A 20363-nucleotide genomic window follows, 5' to 3' on the forward strand; every position below is an offset into this window, starting at 1 on the left:
AACAACATTCAAGTGAGCTTACCGATAGCCCGTCAAATCAAAAGTCTCATTCCCCGCAGTGGATGTGTGCTGCTCATTCCGTCGTGTCAGTCCCTTTCCACCAGCCAAATGACTGCGTTATATGCTCCCGCTGATTGAAGTGTGTGCGAGCTTCTGATTGCTCAATCTAATTCACCTGGTCGAGGGTGCGCCAGGGCGCGCATGCACGGTCACACGCGGCTGCCGACGCAGAGCGGGGCGGCACGCAGGTGAGACGGCATGCAGGAGGAGGCGGGCACACGGGAGACAGGCGCACCTCTGCCAGATCAGCGCGACACCTCCCACTCGATCTTTACGTGGCGGCGCCCGGAAAGATCGTACTCTCAGGTGGGCTGGTCTCTGACTTGATCCTCCCATGGTATGAGGACCACAAGGCGCCGGACGTCCCGATGCAGTATGGTACTTGATCCAGGATCTGTGGCACCAGGTCTTGAGCTTCTCACAGAGATGCTGGAACTTGGGGAGACTCTCACATGAACATCTCGAACGACACCTCTGAAATCAGGATTTGCGCCGATGACTCTTGCAAGCCTGAACTGCCCTCTCAGTGCATTTTGGTCGCAGAGCCAAACTATGTCTCCAATGGTAACGTTCCTTTCAGCAGTATGCCACTTACTGCGAATGAACAGGTTCGGGCCAGCAAGTTGGCTCCAGGACTTCCAGAAGTTGTTTACTATCGTTTGTACTTCTTTGAGCCTCTTGAATGGGTAGGTGGTGTAGTCGACAGTTTTGAAGTCTCCACTTTGTGTAGCTCGACCAAGCAATAAGTTGTTCGGCGTGATGTACTGGATGCGCTCTTCTCGGCTTTGGACTCTGGCGTCAATGGGTCTCTCATTGGCAAGATTAGCAGCTAGCTGGAGCACTGTCAGGAACTCACTGAAGGTAAGACCTTCTACATTGCCAAGGCTTTGGAGGGCCCTCTTGGTGACTCTGACAGCAGCTTCGGCGGCTCCGTTTCGGTGAGGTGAATCGGCTGGGAGGATTTTCCACATCCAGGTCGTCTCATTTTTGGCAGCATACTCTTCAAGTGACTCTTTGCTCTGTTGATTCAGGTAAGTGTACATCTCTTCTAGGACAGGTCTCGCTCCGACAAAGTTCGTACCAGGATCAGACCAGATTTTACGGGGATGGCCTCGGACAGCGGTGAATCTCTGGTAGGTAAGCAGGAAGCTCTCTGTTGATAGTGTGTTTGCCAGCTCGACATGAATGGCTCGGCTGGACATACAGCAAAACACGACGCCCCATACTTTCATGGTCACTCTCTTTTTGACATCATCCTTCACATGGTAAGGTCCAAACAGGTCAACGGACGTAAACTCGAATGGTGCAGCAGGACTAGACCTCTCATCAGGTAAGTTTCCCATTATTTGCTTGCAGGTTCTTGCTTTTGCTTTCTTGCAGACGATACACTTGTCAACGACTTTTTGGGCAATGACCCTTCCTCTGATGACCCACGCCTTTATCCTCATCCGCAGCAGGGTTCCCGCCACACCTTCATGTCCCTTACTGTGTGCTTCTCTGGCTAGCAGGGTAGATAACCAGGCTTGGAAAGGTAGGAGGGGAACAGCTCTGCGGTCTTCTTTGAAGGTCTGGATTCTCCCACCACAAACTAGAAGTCCACTTGTTTGGTCTCTGTAGACGACTAATCTGTCTGTTGTGGTGCCTGGGAAGTTGACGCCCTCTTGTGCTGCTAGGCAAAGGTCTCGAAACACGTCCCGTCTCTCTCTGACTGTAAGGATACCCGAGGATGGTACTGCCTCCCACTTTTCTTGGTCTCTGGTTTCGGCACTTAAGAACTTTTTAGCTGCTCTCCAGATCCAAGCCACAGTCCCAATCAGCCTTCTCAGGTTGCTGAAGCGCTTTCCATCGACTAGATGCCGGACTGCTGCTCCTGCTGGTGGTCTTTCATACTCTAGCTGGGCTGGATTTTGTGCCGTTTTCAGGCGACATCTGGAGAGTAGTGCTACAATGTTTTTTTCTGGATCCTTGTGACTTTGTCCCGAGCTTGGGCTGCGACGTCTCTGGCGGATTTCTTTGGCCACTCATCGTCAGGAAGTTGGAGGAACTTTGGACCCGACTGCCACTCGGAGTCCTCAGTTAGGGCATCTGGACTGGCCCCTCTAGTGATGATATCTGCGATGTTTGCTGGCCCTGGAATCCACCACCAGTCTTGGACGTCGGTACTGCTCTGGATCTCACCAACGCGATTTGCGAAGAAAGTCTGGTAGCCATAACTCTCACGCTGTATTGCACCCAGGACTGTTTGACTGTCGACAAGATGATACCATTTCTTGACCTGGAGTCGGCAGTGTCTCTGGAAGTAGGTCTTGAGGCGGGCTGCGAAGACTGCTCCGCATATCTCAGCTTTTACAGGATCCCCTTTGTGGTCAAGGGGGGTCAGCTTGGATTTGGATTCGACCAGTCTCACAACGACACCACGGCTGCAACTCCAGCGAAGATACATCACTGCGCCATATGCGTGTTGGCTGCCATCAGAGAATGTGATTGCACTGGGCTCTGCGCAGAGATCTGGTGGAGTCAGGGATCTGGTGAAACGAAGTTGGCTCAGGTCAGCATATTCTTCCAATAGCTTTATAGCGTCTTCTCTGAGACCTTCAGACAAAGCAGCATCCCACGAGTCTTCTAGCCAGTATTTTACCTTGGCTTCTTGAAAAGCTCTCCTGACCAGATGGCACCCTTTTGTTTGACAGGAGTCACAAGGCCGAGTGGGTCATACAGGCTAGAAACCTGGCTTAGCAGCTCTCGTCTGGTGAGTGGATCGGTGTTTGATTTCTGACCTCCTGTCTGAGCAGGTTTTGACCAAGGCGCATCTTTCTCCTTTTCTTTGAGAAGTTAACTGCAACCATGACATGGAGTTTGTCGTCACTGATGGTGTAACCAAGGCCAAGGGCTTTGTTGTCGTCTTTTGTCAGCTGGTTTGGTAGGATCATAGTCTTTGGTATCTCATCCTTGGGTTCTTTCCTCCCACCTTGAATGGAGTAAACCCAGGGCTTTATGTGGAATCCTCCAGCTTTCAGGATGTGTTTGATGTTGGCTGTGAGGCATTTCAGATGGTCAAGGTTGTTATGTGAAGTCAGGATGTCGTCGACGTATACATCTTCTCCCAGCACGCGTCTCTCTTCCTTGAAGTGACTGAATGAAGGTAAGTTCGCAGTTTCTCGCATGGCGACTTGGGCTATGCAACCGGCAGGTTTGTCTCCGATGTTGACTCTTGTTATGGCAAAATCTTCTATTTCGGCATCTTCACTGTCACGCCACAGGAATCTGTGCAGGTGGACCTCTCGATCTTCCAGCCAGACAGAGTTGTACATCTTCCGGATGTCTCCAAGGGCAGCGTAGACACCAGTTCGGAACCTCAATAAGACAGCTCGGATTGGGTTCAGGACATCAGGACCTTTGATGAGGATGTCGTTCAGACTGAGACCTCTGCACTTTTGGCTGCTGTTCCACACTAGTCTGACTGGGGTGGAGACTGAGTGTGGGTTTAGTGCAATGAGATGACTTATGTACCACACTGGCCCGGTCCAACTCTGCAGAATGTCTTTGGACAGCTTCATTGCGGCCCTGCGGTTCACCATCTCATGGATCTGTGCAGCGTAGGCCGCCTTCCACTCAGGTTCTTTTGATAGCCGCTTTCAGTTCTGAGGAATGTTGCCTCTACTGCTTTCCTGTTGTTTGGCAGGGTTGCTGGATCTTCTGTCCACGGATACTTAGCATGCCAGTGTGGTTCGGTGCTGTGTACATCTCCAGTCGTGTATGTCAAACCATTTCTTATGATCTCCATCTCCCTTTCTTCTGCAAGAGTTATCTCCTTTCCCCCTGGCTGGCAGTTCCCGCAGCGACACCCTCCACATCTCGGCTGACAGGCGGCTCCGATGCTCTCCCACCTCCACCACTTCAGAAAGTCTTTGCTGCTGGTGGCTGTGTTAGACTGGGTCTCGGGGTGGTCGGGATACTGGCAGGAAATTGGGTCTGTCTTGAATTCGAGATATTTGACCGCTGAAGTTCTCATTGATCTGGCGAAGTGAGTCTTGGACGAATGGGCCATCAGGGTGACTTCCTCAAAGAGGTCTGGATGCATGCCCCCGACTGTCTTGCCTAGTGGACCCTCCCAGAGCACCAGGTCACCAATTGAACGGATTTTTTGGGGCACCAGCTGGCCTTCTTTGTGGCTGATCAGAAGCTGGATTTCTCTGGGTCTGATGAAGTCTTTGAGGGGAACATCAGGAAAGATTTTCTGCAGCTTGTCAGGTTGAACATGTCGGTGCACCTCTGCAATTTTGTCAAGTCCGTAGCAGATCAGTTGGTGAGACTTCAGAGTTCCTTTTGGAGTCCTGACTCTGATCTTGAGGAGGTAGCGCTTTGTAGCGACAGATACTTTCATCCCTCCGACGCCATGGACACTAGTGCGACATCTTCACTGCGAAGGTTCAGCTTGCTTGCAGCTCTGTGGGTTATGTAATTTGTGTCAGACGCCAGGTCAATAAGTGTTCCGATTCTTTGCCCGTCATTGGCAGTGACGTTAAGGAGCATCAGGATCACAGGGTACTCGTGCAGACCAGTCTCCTCCAGAAGGCCTCTCTCCTCTCTCTGCTGCAGTGGAGTTGTATGCTCGAGATGCGATGTTGCAGAAAGCATTGCGACACTGCTGCGCTAGCTCAGGTGAAAGTTTGGAAAGAAACTCTTCCTGGGCCTCGGTGTAATTTTTCCCCTCAGCTCTCACCGGACCAAACTTGGGTCTTTGGGACAGCTGTCTGGGTAAGGGACAGAGAAGGTAGTGGTGTTGGTCTCTGCACTCTGGATTCCCACACAGGTAAGTAGTTTTTCTGCAGGGTTCATTGTGGATTTCGAGGCACCTCTTGCAGGCTCCGAGCTGTTGCACTGCGTCCCTCTTTTCCTGGAGCTTTGTGGTGGTTCTAAACCTCCTGCAGATGTAGAGCTTTCTTTTGTGTTTTGGATCTCCGCAGATGATGCAGCCTCCTAATTCACTGCTGGATTTAGTTGTCCTTGTTCGGGCATACTTTGTTTGAAACCTGGTCTTCTCCTTGGCAGGGTCGATGTCTCTCAGCTGTTCTAACTGCTCGTAGATAGACTCTTGGGATTGGAGGTATGCCAGTAGCTTGTCAAAGCGGTTCTGGTGGCTTACAGCATTTCTTGGGTCAGCAGCGTGGGTAAGCCAGTCTTTCTTCAGGGACTCTGGCAGCTTGCTCTCGATGGATTTTATTACTAGTGGGTTTTTTATGGCGTCTGCATTGCTTAGTTCATTTAAATCATAGAGGGCCTTTTCCACTGCTTGGATGAGCTCTACGATTCTTCTTGGGTGGTTACCACGAACAGGTGGGATAGCTTGTAGCTCCTCGACAATCTCAATAGCGATGGTGGCTTGGTTTCCGTAGCGGTTCTCTAGGACTCTGAAGATCTCGTCTGCTGAGGTGTAAGTAGAGAGCCGTAGATCCTTGGCCACTCTTTCGTCGAGGCTATCAAGTAGTTGAAATTTCTTCACCTCTTTGGATCCGGTTGGTTCACCTTGCTTCTGTAGAGCCTCCCATTCTTTCCTCCATCTGTAATACTCACACTGGCTGCCGGTAAACTTTGGTAAAGCTGTGGCTTTTAGCTTTATGGCTGCAACAGGGGCTGCGCTGTGGGCTGTGACAGGTACTCTGTTGCTGTCCTCTTTAATACTTGCTGCTCCAATCAGGGCGGCCTTCCTCGACACCAGCTTGGGAAGGAGGGTTTCGAGCTCCGTTAGCCGACGATTGAAATCTTGCTTCTCGGCTCGTGGAGCCCAGCGGTTCCAGGTCTGGTGCGCTTCTTTGGCTTTGTGCACCAGGCTCTCTAAATGGCGGAGCATAAAGTCATATGCCTCCAGGGGTGTGTCAGGCTGAGTGGAGGAGACGTTCTCGCACTCTGCCTCTGCAGCTTTTAGAGCAAGGGTCAGTTCTCTTTCACCACATGAGGCCCATAATGTCTCCTGGACAAGGTGCTTTACCTCTTTTAACTTCTGCTCACACTCTTTCTCCGTCTTCTCTATGTCAGCTCTCTGTTGGTCGCTTAACTCAGGTGCGCCCTCTGCTTCGGTTCCTTTGCCCTGTGCAATGTAAGCAGCCTCAAGCTCCTCATTTGCATCCATCACTTTAGCGCCCTCTACTGTGAGTCTTTTGAAGTTATCTTGCAGCTCCTCCACAGACATCTCCATGTGGGTCCTCGTTATATGGTTGGTGAGTCGGGAAAAAAGTCTCTTTACTGTAGTTCGCTCTGTTTTCAGCTCTTCGAGTGACTTGGACTCGGCCATGTTGCCTTTTTTGGCTGTTGGACTGACAGGTGAACGGCAGGTAGTTGATTTCCTCCAGGCCCCCAGGTGGAGTCTTCTCCCTCTTTGTGGTGGGCTCTTGTGGAGTCTTCACTTGTCACGGCCGGTTTCCTACCGTCAGGCCGGTTTTTCACTGTCAAGTGTTTCTTTTAACTGTGAGGTGTCCACACTTGAAAAGGACCAGACTTCGGATTTCACTCAGAATAATTTATTTGAATAATTGAACAGGAGTTGAACAGTATAGGTGAAAAACCTTTAAACACAGAAATAAAAAGCATTTTGAATAAACAGGTATTTCCACAGTAAACACAAGTCAAGGTAAATATTTCAAAAACGGTAAGTATATTTAAATTCAATATTATTCTTCACATTTCACCAAACTAATTATGCATTTTAATTAATCTTTAACAAAACAATTTTGGCTTACTATTTAAGCATTCTTTTACACAAATTAGGTAGAAAACCCACACATTTTAACCATATATATCCATGCATTTGAACATAGTTTCTCCCTCTCTTCAACCATGCAGCGACAACTTTAACACACCCATATTAACACCTAAACAGAAAAGATTTAAACAACATTCAAGTGAGCTTACCGATAGCCCGTCAAAATCAAAAGTCTCATTCCCCGCAGTGGATGTGTGCTGCTCATTCCGTCGTGTCAGTCCCTTTCCACCAGCCAAATGACTGCGTTATATGCTCCCGCTGATTGAAGTGTGTGCGAGCTTCTGATTGCTCAATCTAATTCACCTGGTCGAGGGTGCGCCAGGGCGCGCACGCACGGTCACACGCGGCTGCCGATGCAGAGCGGGGCGGCACGCAGGTGAGACGGCATGCAGGAGGAGGCGGGCACACGGGAGACAGGCGCACCTCTGCCAGATCAGCGCGACAATGTCACTTACTGTTTTGGGGGTTTTCTACACAGCTCTGACGTGTCATCAACTACTGTTGTTTTCCTTGGCCGACCTGTTGGACGTCTGTTGCTCAGTACACCAGTAGTTTCTTTCTTTTTCAGGACATCCCAAATTGTTGTGCTTACTATGCCCAGTGTTTGTCTAATGGCTCTGGTCAATTTTCCTTCTTTTCTCAGCTTGACAGTGGCTTGCTTTTTTCCCCATAGACAGCTCTCTGGTCTTCATGTTGGTTTATCCTCTTTAACAGGAAATGCAATCTTTATAGGTTTGAACCAAGGATGAAAACTTAGACTAGTCATGCAGAGCTATTTAATTTTTGTACAGTCAACCTAAAAGGCAACACCTGGGCAACAAGAAACATCTGTCGGTCACATGTTCCAATATTTTGCTCACTTTAAAAATGGGTGGGTTCAAACAAATGGTGGTATGTCCTGAGTTGTTTAACACATCTAGATGTGAATACCCCGAAATGAGAGCAGAAATTCGGACCTCTTGTCTCATAATCATCTTTTGATCTTAAACCCAAATGTCTTCAGTGAACAACAAAAACAAAGGAATTTGCCTTACCGTTCCAATACTTTTGGAGGGGACTGTATGTGGTAACCCAGCAGTTATCTCATGCGTAGTGATTACTGTGCCATATGTTCCTTGGTAGCTTTTGTGTTTGACTCCTAATTGGTGTGTTTGTGCAGTATGAGAGGCAGCTAGCAGAGTATCAAGAGAAGACGAGTCGTCTCCAGAGACGACTGACACAAGCTGAACAAAGGACAATTACTGCTACACAACAAGTATGGGTAACTATGTCCCTACTGTACAAGATGTATGTTTCCTGTTCTCTTGTTATTACTTACATTATTTATCTGTTTGTTTTTTGACAGCTGAGTATGTTGGCGTCGCAGCGAAGGAAAACCGCCATGGTTGATCTAGAGACTGTATAACGCCGACTGTCACTGTGCTCAATGTAGTCATGTGTGTTTAGAACATGTTGCTCTTTTTGTTTAAATATCATTATTTTGGCCAAAGGCATAAGACAGCAATGGTGTTGTCAGTGCTCTGGTGATTAAATGGGAACATGTTCAAAGTGGATACACTTATGTTGTACCAAAGGTTTTGTGGCGAATTGTATTCATAAGGATGGAATAATGTATTTTGTGTGGTATGTAAAATAAACACCTTCAGAATACAGCTTGGTCTTTATTGTTTTTAATGTTATAGGGATTTGTGTGTGTGGGGGTGGGTGTTAATGGGAATTAAATGCTTTATGTCTTAACTTCCTTGCAGTCAGGGTGAAATCATAGACTGTGTATATAAATGGTGAAACACAAAACCAGCCACGTGCCTTTGTTTGGCTGTGTTGCATGCTGGGACAGAGTTTTGTTGCTAGGAAACGCTAAGCCTCGTCTGTTGGTGAGCAACCCTTACACAGCATTGGCGTTATAGACAGTTTTATAAAGCTATAAGTAGCAAAGTTATATCAAAAAGATTTCGGAGCTGAATGTTTGATACGGTAGGTATTTTTGAATACCTGATGCTAACTCAATAAGAGGAAGTTGAGGTATTATTAAGCAAGTTGGAAAAGTAACGTTGAACTTTTAAAATAACGTTATCGTTAATAAGTTAACGTTAACAAACTTAACTAACTTGCCTAAGTACCTTAACTCGAACAACAGCTCGTGTCTACCCTTTCCACAATTACCGTTAGCGTTATGTGTTGGATTTTTCTTTATATAACTAATGCGCGGGGGGTCGCAAAATACAACTTCAGCTACTTAACGTTACGCTAACGTATAAATGTAGTTGCGTAAAGGTAAATAATAGAATTTTCTTTACTTTTTTGTCTGAAAAAATACCTTCTAGCTGACGTTACTAACTGCTCTCTGTCCTACTGTCACGCCGCTTCCGCAGGGCCTGAGGAAACTGTACACGCTATGGCCTCTGCATATCCGAGCTGCCCAGGCCAGATCAGGGACAATGAGTCCAGAGGTAGGCCCAGAGATACAGGGCATCTTGGGTATTATGGAAATGTGCAAGTTATGTCTTGAGTGTCATTAATGAAGTTCTTAATTAAATATCAGTAGTAAACTTTATTTCCACACGGACACACTATTCCAGAGCGGCAGCACAAGCTTCCTGAACTACAGAGCTCAACTATCTCACCAAGGCCTCCAGTCCATGTTCAAGACACTCAGGTGAGACTTTGCCAAGTATGATGAAACTGAGACAATATGAAGTAGCTTCTCCTGTACATCCAATTTATTACTTGCCACACTATCAATATATATTACCCTTGGCTCAGTTTGAAAGTAGTTGTAGTATGTAGAAATGGGTGTTCTTTTTTTATACTTCCCTTTAATCTAGGCTGTGCTGAAGAGACGTGTAACACGGAAACAACCCAGTCTCCACCACTTAAAAGCACGTGAGCGGATGTTTTTTCCAGGCTGGTACACTCAGACACCTTCCTCTCCGAAAACAGAGCAGCCACACAGGCGCCGCGAACAATTGCCTGTCCACCTACCTCCTCTGCAACCCACAACCAAGGTCAGTGACAGATTTGTTTGAGAAGAGAATAAGCATTGCTTAATAGATGCCCATAGTGCATGATGGACAGGTTCCTCAAAAGTATCTTTATGATGACATTATTTCATAAATATAAAATAAAGCTTGCTTGTGTCTCTTCACCACTCCTCAGTTGTCCCAGAATGTGGTATCAACCCCTAGTCTCCCAAGACGGCCTTTTTCAATTAAGAGTGGTGGACAGCTGGACCGTCCCTCTAAAGTTCAAATTTACGAGTACAGTAAGGATGACTATTTGATGATCAGCCATGGAGGTGTGTTATCAGTGTGTGAGGACAAGTTTGACTTCATAACGCTCGAGCGATGGGAAGAGGAGTATAACTACCATCACAAGCTGATCCGCATCCCCTTCTTTGCCCTCTTCAAAAAGTGGAAACCCTTCTATGTCTGGCGCACCAAAGTTCGCACCAAGAAGATTCATATGGCCAGGGAGTTCCTGCGAAACCATTTGTTTATTGTCAGTCAGGTATGTGACTCTGGGTATAAATTGAGTTCTGGGTTTTCTTTTTGATAATGAAACCATGTAAATCTATTCTGGTACAACCCCTAAATAACATTTTGAACCTGAAAATGAGCAAAATATGACCTCTTTAATGATTTTGAATAAGGAAAGCTACACCTTGTAAGTACTGAGTAACAGTCTTGGGGTTAACAGCTTAAGTTTTGTGGATATTATGTTGTGATTAACATTCTTATATGTCATCCAGTCTCTAAGTCCTGCACTGATAGACATAAGGAAAATGTGTTACCAAATCAGTGACACAGGCCTGGGTCACATGGAGCTAAAACGGACTAACACACTGCAGGAGTTCCAGGACATCCAGTTCAAACAACTGCAAGAGGTGTATACAAATTAATGCAAAAATTGGTCCAGATGTTTGAAGTGTACATACATACATTTTATATGTCTTTGTGTGCCTTCTCAGGAGCTCATTGCCCTCATTTGTTATTGTCAGGCATTGGCTGACTTGGAGAAGTTTCAAGGCCTGGTAAAGGAGTTGACAGTTTGCGCCTGTCGCAACTACTTGTCAGAACCTCGATCCACATTCAGTAAGTCAAGTGCGTACACACTGACCATATGGAAAAACTGGAATGTACAAGCATATAGACCACAATGTTAAAGGCTGATAGACAAACTCTCTGTTTGTCACAGATGATCAAAAGGACAAGAACATTCTTGCAGAGATCAACAAGACTTTTCTCTCTAGCCGCCTCATCTGGTGGGTCATTTTATTACATTTCTTTGCTATTTGTGTACCAAACTAAAACAGAAGACATTTTTACATGTCAGAGTTGGAAAACCCAGGTGTGAATGATGACATTAATGATGGCTGGATTCCACATAGCTGCCATGGCTTACTGTGACACTATGACAAGTCATAATGTTTGCTGTGAAAAAGGCCTATGCCATCATGAATCAGGCACATCTATCACATTAACCCAGTATCTTTCTCTTTCTCTCCCTACCTAGCTTTATCCGTCTTGTTGACTATTTGGTCCTCAGCACTTTGCACATCTTGGTGGTGAATGCAGTGGCCAAACTACTGGCTGTGCTCCAGGAGCAGGTAGGTCAAACGCCCAGCCATGCCGTCATTCAGAGCTGGAGCCAGCACTCGGAGGCTGACACTGACCCTGCTCTAAAGGACATGGATAAGATGGTAGGGCATTGTTTCATTATTATTCATAGTGAAATAACAGTAATAATTGCTGTATCCAACAAATTTTTTTTCAAGCAGATACAGACGAGTGTTAAGTTTGTTTTTGGTTGGTGTGTTTGTTAGTCAGGAACTTCCCAAGTCCAGCCTATGTTCATCTCTGAGCTGATGCTGGATACAGCTGCCTTAACCTACAAACCTTCTGAGGAGAACTTTCAGGTTAGTTTTCTAAATTGTTATGAACTGTTACACTTTATCTTATTTGTTACCAACTTGAAAACCAATCTTTAGTATGCTCTATGTTAATTCCTACAGGAGGCTGTTGCAGAGATCATTGGGTGGTTTGAAAAAACTGTCATGTCAGTTAATACACTCATGGCAGATCCTGATTTTGATTCAATGACAAATCTGTCTGGAGAGCACAAGGTAGTACAAACATACCACCTCAGCCTCACCCTGATGTGTATAATCAGGGTAACTTAGTTGTCCTACATGTTAATTGTTGATGTGTCAAAAAATAAGGTATCGAACAGTGATTGATGTGTAATGTAGTGTGAGTGTGTTTTTATGTGCATTTGTTTTCTACTTTTAGAAATCTGAAAATAAATATGAGGATGGCCCCTGTTTGGAATCCATCATAGACAATGATGGCCACCTTCAAAGTATTATCCAAAAAATTAAGGTCAGTTTTTACTTTGCATAGGTTTCTATCTGAAGGTTGTGCGTTGTTTGTACAGTACTATGTATGTATGGGCCTGAAAGGTTTTTCTCCTCTTAGGAATCACTCCACTTTGCCTTTGATGCAGCAAAAGTGTACTCACACACGCTTGAGCGTTTTCGGCTGTTCTATAAAGAGAACGAGAGTCTGGAGCTGGATGCAATGCGGGAACAGGATCATGGTGATGTACTATACATAAGGATAAACATTATTTTTGTAACACATCAAAATACAAGAGCTGTTGAATTGAGAATAGTGCTCATGGAAGAGCGAGGCCAGATGTACTTGTATTGGGGACACTGGACACTTAAAAATACTTCACACGCTGTGAATTAAAACATGGTTGCTTAAACCAGGGGCCTGTACTATGAAGGAAGTTCAAAGTTCAACATACCCAAGATATCTTTTCGTTATCTGGCTTCACTAACCGTAACAACCACGCTCAGACTAATAAGTATGAACTCGGTAAATCAACCCAAGGTTTTCCCAAATCAAGGTTTTCCAATCCAGCCATGAGCATGTTCACATAAAAGAGGGGGTGTTTGCAGCATATGGCCAATTGCAAAATGTCTACTGGCAGCAGAGCATCATATTTTACAAACGAAGAACAAAATGTAATATTAGATGAATAAGAAGTTAAACTCATAATCCAGACTAAAGCAACACAGCTGCAGCCAAATGCAGGATGAACAGCTGGCAAACAATCAAGGACTGTTCGAATGGGTAAGTTAACAGAATTCCATCATTAAAATATGTAAGTAGATCTGACTTTAATTGCATTTGTGAATTCCATTAAATTAATGTGTGGCTTAGATGTATTTTATGGCATGTATGTCTATTTTAGCCTGATTCTTTCAGCTGATGCGGCTGTGTGTCGGCTTTTCGACATTAATGCCATGGGCACTGAATAAGTGTCAAACTCACTTTGAAGAACTTCTCCTCACCTCAAAAATCTGATTCATGTATCTAACACACGTTTTCCCAACATTGTGCTAAATTAACTTCACAAAGCAACAAAATGAAAAATCCATTCAAGCCATAAAATGTGCTATAAATAAAATATTGATTGAAAGACTGTATCTCAACCACGGCTTCAGTTACAGTTAGATAACTCATCCACATTACCTACACCCAAATAGCAAAAGGTGGGGCAGTACTTGACGAGACTATAATATAAGAAACAAATGCAACCCAAAGTTATAATAAACAAATTTATATTAAACTTAACTTGAATACCAAAATATATGCCCATAATATTTAGCCTAACATAAAAAGAACAATAAAACCATTTCTTTTAACAGCTGTGACAGGATGTGTGAAACGCACTTGGTAGCAAATAAAAACTAAATATAAAAACATAATTCAAAGCAGTGAGCTGCTTACTTTCATATTTTAAAAGTATAACAAGTACTTGGCTTTAGTGCCTCAGTCAGTCTCTGTTGTAGGGTGATATCAGTGCACTAAAGCATCACCCATCTCATAAAAGTAGCCTATAAAAAGTCTGCAGGATATTCTCCTGAATATATTTGTTTTCAAGTAACGTTACCTCTCAGCTTTCCTCTGCCTTAAAAGGTACCTCAGGAGTTTTCTTGACTTAACAAACAAAACTTCTGTTTACATTCTGTGTTTCTCACCAAAACACATTAGGTGTATCCTTGAGGTCAAACAAATTCCTTTCTCATACATTCATGTAAATGCTGCATTGTTTACATCTGCTCTTCGCTAACCTGCAGTATTATTCTTCACTGTCTTTGTTGTTTCATTTCTTGGTGTTACTCTTGCCAATTGGCTATCAGCAGAATAATCTAACAACAGCAGCAGGAATGTGTATCACATCAGCCCCTTACTTGCACAAGTGCATGTGTGTCCTTATGCGTATGTGTGATATAATAAAAACCTGGACCTTTGTGAAAACATGGCTCCATATAGCACTACAAGAGGTCAAAAACTCCACAGAGCACATTTAAAGACCAGATCATTGTTTGTGTTTTCTAGTCTATAAACTACATATGTCCATTTTCCAAAGCATATAGTTGGTAGATACTTCATCATTTTACAGATGTATGGTATAACAAGATGAAGATAAATTGTTTTGCAATAGGAAAATCAACTTGCAGAGACATTTTCGTTAAAGCTGCATTATTGCATGGTAGTGTACTTGAGAGCAGACAATTTTGGAAACATTTCCTTGTTGTTGCATTTAAGTTTTGCGAAGATGTCACAGCCTCTGTAAACTCATCCAGATTGTTGCTAGCAGTCCAGGCTCATGTGAAAGTAGATTGCCAACCTGTTTGCATTCATGCATTGTGATGTCAGATAATCAATCCCTCGTTGTGCATTTCTCAAATTTCCTGGTATATATAAATACTTTGTTACGTGTTATGGAGGTTGGACCCAGGCGCAGATGAAGAGCGCAGGATGCTGAGTGAAGGTTTACAGATTTTATTACAACACAGAGAATCTAGTGAGGTGAAGCAGGTTCAGCGTGAGCAGGGGTCAGGCAGGAGAGAGAGCAGCTGGCCCCCTTGCCGGCAGTGAGTAGTGATCCAGGTAATCCTCCAGAAAACAAACTCGGTGAGGTGATCTTGAAAAAACACAAATACAGAGGCACAGGTTTGTGGTGGAACAACTAACCGATAGCAAAGAACACTGGAAGACTAGAACTGATCACAAGATGGGCTTTAAGTACTCAACCACTTGAGGTGAGGAAATAATCTCGTGATGAGCCAGAGGAAGCCTGGGGTCTTTATACCACAGGAGATGAGCAGATAGAAAACAGGTGTGCAGCACCCCAAACTCCTGATCCTCTCCACGCCTCAGGAACACCGACTCACACCACAGAGACAGAGGGAGGGTGGAAACACAAAACAAAAAATACAGAAAACAACAGTCATAGCTCTGACTGTGACATACAGATCTATATAGAGTTACATACATGGCCCTTGATGTTAAAACTGTTGGGGTTATATCATAACCAGTGGTTGACATAGAGACTCTGGTCACTGCATGTCCAAAAACGTAAGTTGTTCTTTTGTATTTGTTTCTTTTTACATTCACCATTCATCTTAATCAGTGCTACTGGAGGTTGTGTTGACTGAAATGATTACTATGTAATTATGTTTTTGTCAGTGCACTTTGGGAGTCAGTTCAAAGATGGGAGAGGTATAGTGGCAGATGAGTTTTGGATGGAAAAGGAAATAGTTTTACTGTAATATGATTTCTTGTCATGTCATATATGAACAAATGTCTTTTTTCCCCTTTCTTGTGAATTTGTGGCACACAAAATTCTCACATGCCTTTCCAGCTCCTAAAACAAACAAAAAAACCCATCTCATAAAACCTAAAAGACATTCAATAAGCAAACACAGGTTTTAATAAGCATGCAAAATAACGAAATTGTTTTAGACTGATGGATTTACTGCTTTGTCTCACAGGATTGTCCTTTTTTGAAAAAGCACTGGAGTTATATCACAGTGAGCATAAGGAAGCCTTAGCCATCCAACAGACGAGGCATCTAGGCTTACTGCTTGGGACAAAACACAGCTCAAAGAGAGGCTTGTGGCATCACCGCTCCGCTGTCTGGAGGTGAGGACTAGCAGTATGGAAGCACATACTGTATTTCTGTCATTGCACAACTGGTTTTGATTTATGGAGAGTTCTTGACTGTGAAGAACAAGTGATTTAAACCAGGAGGCAATGGGGCCATTCTGTGTTTATTAAACCGCACTGAAATGAAAATATCAGCAAGGTCCAGGGCCTCAGTGAGTGATATATTTGGGAGAAATGTTTTCTAATACGACCAAATAATAAATGAAAACTATAGCAAAACATGTTAAAGTTATTTAGGAATCATTGCCCTGGTCTGAATATCTGTTTCAGGTCATCAACGAGATGCTTACCCAGCTGGCTAAGAGGAAGCTAGATGATGTCATTGCCGAGGCTTGTGAAGCCCAGTTTAAACTAGAGTTCAGTCCCTCCACTACATCTGAGTTAGCCAGTTCCCTCACATTCCTTGATGACATACAGGAAAGGGTAAGGTATACATTTCACAATGATAACAGTTTCTTTAGCAATCAGAAGTGTTGTAGCAAAAGTTATTTTTAAAGTAAGTAACCCAGTCTCCCCTCTTCTCAAATTCTCTACCTTTAACTGTCTGACTCTGTTCTACTGAACTCTATCCTCCCTCTTTCTTTTTCTACCTCTCACCAGATAACATTGCTAGAAGAGGAGCAGGAGACAGTATGTCAGATGTACAATCTGATTAACATGTACTCCGTTCCCACGCCACCTGAGGATCTGGTTGTTTTTGCGAACTTGCAACCCTCCATTGACTCATTGCGAAGGATCATCGATAAGGCAGCGTTGGAAAGAGAGTCCAGCATGGACAAGCTTTGCAGCTCCTTGCATAAGGCCATCAAGGAGCTGGACCACGAAGTCATGAAAATCAAGCTTAAGTCACAGGTACTTGAAGAAGTTGTATCAACTAATGCAGGTTGTTTATACAAATCAAACGGTTGGTTTACTCACAGCTCATGCAGAGCCTTTTTGACTTGTTTGGCTTGTGATTTTTCATGTGTAGGATCCACAAATCTTAGACATCAATGCCGATTCCTCCCAAGTCCGTCTGTGCTGAGTGAGCTCCAGATTTCCATAGACGAGCTGCTGGCCCAGTCTTCCGCCTACACCTCCTACCAGAAGAAATTCAAGGTTTTGTAAATCTTTAGAAGCTTTCAGTAATTTCAAAAGATTCTTGCAAACAACATGTCAGGTTATAACAATTTTGTGTTGAAAAACTGGGTCCACGGCATAATGGGTCATGTCATTTAAAATTTACCAACGAACAAGCTAACAAACCTAATCCTATTACACATGCCCTCGCACGTGTTGCAGCACGCTGCAGCTGCAGTGGCGTTGCTGGAGGTTAGTTGATGTGGCTCGTAGATGTTAAATGCGACTTCCTGTGTCTGCTATCTGGCGCTATAGAACTCATTATATATATGTTCCAGTATCACTATCCAGTATATAACCACGACGTGAGAATTTTAAGTAAATCAAATGATTGTCACAAGACTTTCTACCTGTAGCCAGTAGGTGGTGCTATGACTGAATATTAGGTGTGTTTGGTTTCACACGGAGCTTCACAGCGCTGACTTAACGTGATGCATGCTGGACTTAACATAAGGCATGCAGGTTAAAAAATTTTGTACGACTTTTGTCGGTGCTTCAAAATGTCACCATGTGACATGACATTAAAACTTTGCAGGAGAAAGGTGGCTGCAGTTTTCTGAGTTGTTTTTCTCTGGCTGCACCAAGTGGGATCCACCTTTTGCCTAACCCACTGTTATAAGCTCAGTTACTCTACGGGAAGTAGAAAGTGTCCGACTTGACAGCAGTTATTTATACCCTACCTTGCAGTTGTCTGCAGCTCACATTGACTATCAAGTTAGCAAAAGTCAGCCACAGTCATCTCGAACACACCTATTGACATGCAGAGCCTGTAAATGGCGAGAATTCCCTAAAATTGCGGATTCAATTCAAAATGGCCGAGTTTCTGTTTTGTATTGCTTTTTTAAAATCTTGGAATGATACATTTACCACAAGTTTCTCAATCTAGGTGAAACATAACGCGGGGGAAAATGTCTTTCAATTTTTTAGGGGGCGCTGTGGAGCTATTTTGTCACACCCATGCCCTAAAGCTTACATTTTTGCCTCTTCTGACATTTGTGCAAAGCTTTGTGAGTTTTCGAGCACCTTTAGCCTAATTAGTTTTCCCCCTTTAACCTCTGATGAATAAAGGTGGAGGTGACCAAGTTTGACACCCTGGAAGACTTGACTGCAGAGTTTAGGCTGAAGCAGCTGCTGTGGGACTCTCTAGAGGAATGGGACTCTTTACAGGAGGGATGGAGGCAGGTGAGGAGCACCCAACGTATGCGAAGGCCTGAACACATACAGTATAATGTACAGACACATGCAAACAGTTCTTGCTCTCTTCTAAGCTTGACACTGTCCTTTCATGTTCACCCATATCCAGAGAACACTTGAGCAACTGGACCTAGAGCAGTTCAGTTCGCAGGTCAACAAATATAGCAAATACGTCAGCCAGCTGGAGAAGGGCCTGCCACGTAACAATGCAGTGACAAGTCTTAAGGATAAGGTGGAAGTCATGAAGCAAAGGGTGGGTAGGACAAAGCGTTCTGTAGTGACTGACAGTAATGTGTGTAAAAAACAAAACTAATGTTATCACAAATCTCTTTTTGAAATGATGCCACATTAAAATATTTACTGCAGGCCAGTACTGGTGATTTAGCTAGTTGGTTCTTGACAACAGCTTTTTGACTCTATCTAAATCATATTCACATGCTTTCCTTCAGATTCCTGTGCTCACTGATCTACGTAACCCTTGTATGAAACCAGCACTGGAAGATTCTGGAGTCTGTTGTGGGGACCTCCCTGAATGTGGAGGAGCTTACTGTGGATGTTTTAGAGGAGATCAACATCTTCTCCTATGGCATGGAGACACACAAGGTGACATAATATAGCTACATTATCTTCTCTTCTTATATTTGTGAGACTATAGTCAGTCCTGACTAGTAAGTTGGGAAAAGGGTAAGTGTGTACTACTACTTGGGCTTACCTTACCTACTACTTTGCAGTAAACATTTTGTTTTTTTTAACCATTGACTTTTAGGTGTCTGGACAGGCTTCGGGAGAGGCATCGGTAGAGAACATTGTTGCAAAGGTGCGTGGAAAGGGATCTACCTATGAATAGGTGTATGGATATTACAGTATCTCACAAAAGTGAGTACACACCTCACATTTCTGTAAATATTTGATTATTTCTTTTCATGTTACAACACTGAAGAAATGACACTTTGCTACAATGTAAAGTAGTGACTGTACAGCTTGTATAACAGTGTAAATTTGCTATTCCCTCAAAATAACACATCACGCAGCCATTAATGTCTAAACCGCTGGTAATAAAAGTGAGTACACCCCTAAGTGAAAATGTCCAAATTGGACCCAATTAGCCATTTTCCCTCCCCGGTGTCATGTGACTCGTTAGTGTTACAAGGTCTCAGGTGTGAATGGGCAGCAGGTGTGTTAAATTTGGTGTTATCGCTCTCACACTCCATCACAATGGTTACTGGAAGTTCAACATGGCACCTCATGGCAAAGAAGTCTCTGAGGATCTGAAAAAAAGAATGTTGCTCTACATAAAGATGGCCTAGGCTATAAGAAGATTGCCAACACCCTGAAACTCAGCTGCAGTATGGTGGCCAAGACCATACAGTGGTTCAACAGGACAGGTTCCACTCAGAACAGGCCTCGCCATGGTCGACCAAAGAAGTTGAGTGCACGTGCTCAGCGTCATATCCAGAGGTGGTCTTTGGGAAATAGCTGTATGAGTGCTGCCAGCATTGCTGCAGAGGTTGAAGGGGTGGGGAGTCAGCCTGTCAGTGCTCAGGTCATACGCCTCACACTGCAACAAATTGGTGTGCATGGCTGTCGTCCCAGAAGGAAGCCTCTTCTAAAGATGATGCAAAAGAAAGCCTGCAAACAGTTTGCTGAAGACAAGCAGATCACAGGACATGCATTACTGGAACCATGTCCTGTGGTCTGATGAGCTCAAGATAAACTTATTTGGTTCCGTTGGTGTCAAGCATGTGTGGCGGCAACCAAGTGAAGAGTACAAAGACAAGTGTGTCTTGCCTACTGTCAAGCAAGGTGGTAGGAGTATCAGGGTCTGAGGCTGCATGAGTGCTGCTGGGACTGGGGAGCTGCAGTTCATTGAGGAAACCATGAATGCCAACATGTACTGTGACATACTGAAGCAGAGCATGATCTCCTCTCTTAAGAGACTGGGCTGCCGGGCAGTGTTCTAAACATGAGAACGACCCCAAACACACATCCAAGATGACCACTGCCTTACTAAAGAAGCTGAGGGTAAAGGTGATGGACTGACCTAGCATGTCTCCAGGCCTGAACCCTATTGAGCATCTGTGGGGCATCCTCAAACAGAAGGTGGAGGAGCACAAGGTCTCTAACATCCACCAGCTCTGTGATGTCATCATGGAGGAGTGGAAGGACGCCAGTGTCAACCTGTGAAGCTCTGGTGAACTTCATGCCCA

General features: G+C 44.3%; 1 protein-coding gene across 1 annotated transcript; it reads left to right on the plus strand.

Moving 5' to 3' along the window:
- Nucleotides 1-8649: 8649 nt before the first annotated feature.
- Nucleotides 8650-18973, plus strand: LOC119917778 (dynein heavy chain 6, axonemal-like; the record flags this gene model as incomplete). The annotated part of the gene is given in 21 exon segments (XM_038738200.1): nt 8650-8794; nt 9193-9270; nt 9400-9476; nt 9646-9825; nt 9977-10327; nt 10569-10703; nt 10818-10911; nt 11015-11081; nt 11333-11519; nt 11643-11735; nt 11832-11942; nt 12109-12198; nt 12295-12415; nt 15669-15811; nt 16114-16266; nt 16444-16726; nt 16814-16941; nt 18031-18144; nt 18266-18409; nt 18606-18759; nt 18923-18973. Coding segments are annotated over 20 exon segments (2731 nt in total), but the record flags the coding sequence as incomplete, so codon positions are not given.
- Between the last annotated feature and the right edge of the window lie 1390 nt (nt 18974-20363).

This window comes from Micropterus salmoides, unplaced genomic scaffold, assembly GCF_014851395.1.
Source record: "Micropterus salmoides isolate LMB-PRFRI ecotype aquatic unplaced genomic scaffold, ASM1485139v1 Ms_hic_scaffold_2214, whole genome shotgun sequence".
Classification (NCBI taxonomy): Eukaryota; Metazoa; Chordata; class Actinopteri; order Centrarchiformes; family Centrarchidae; genus Micropterus; species Micropterus salmoides.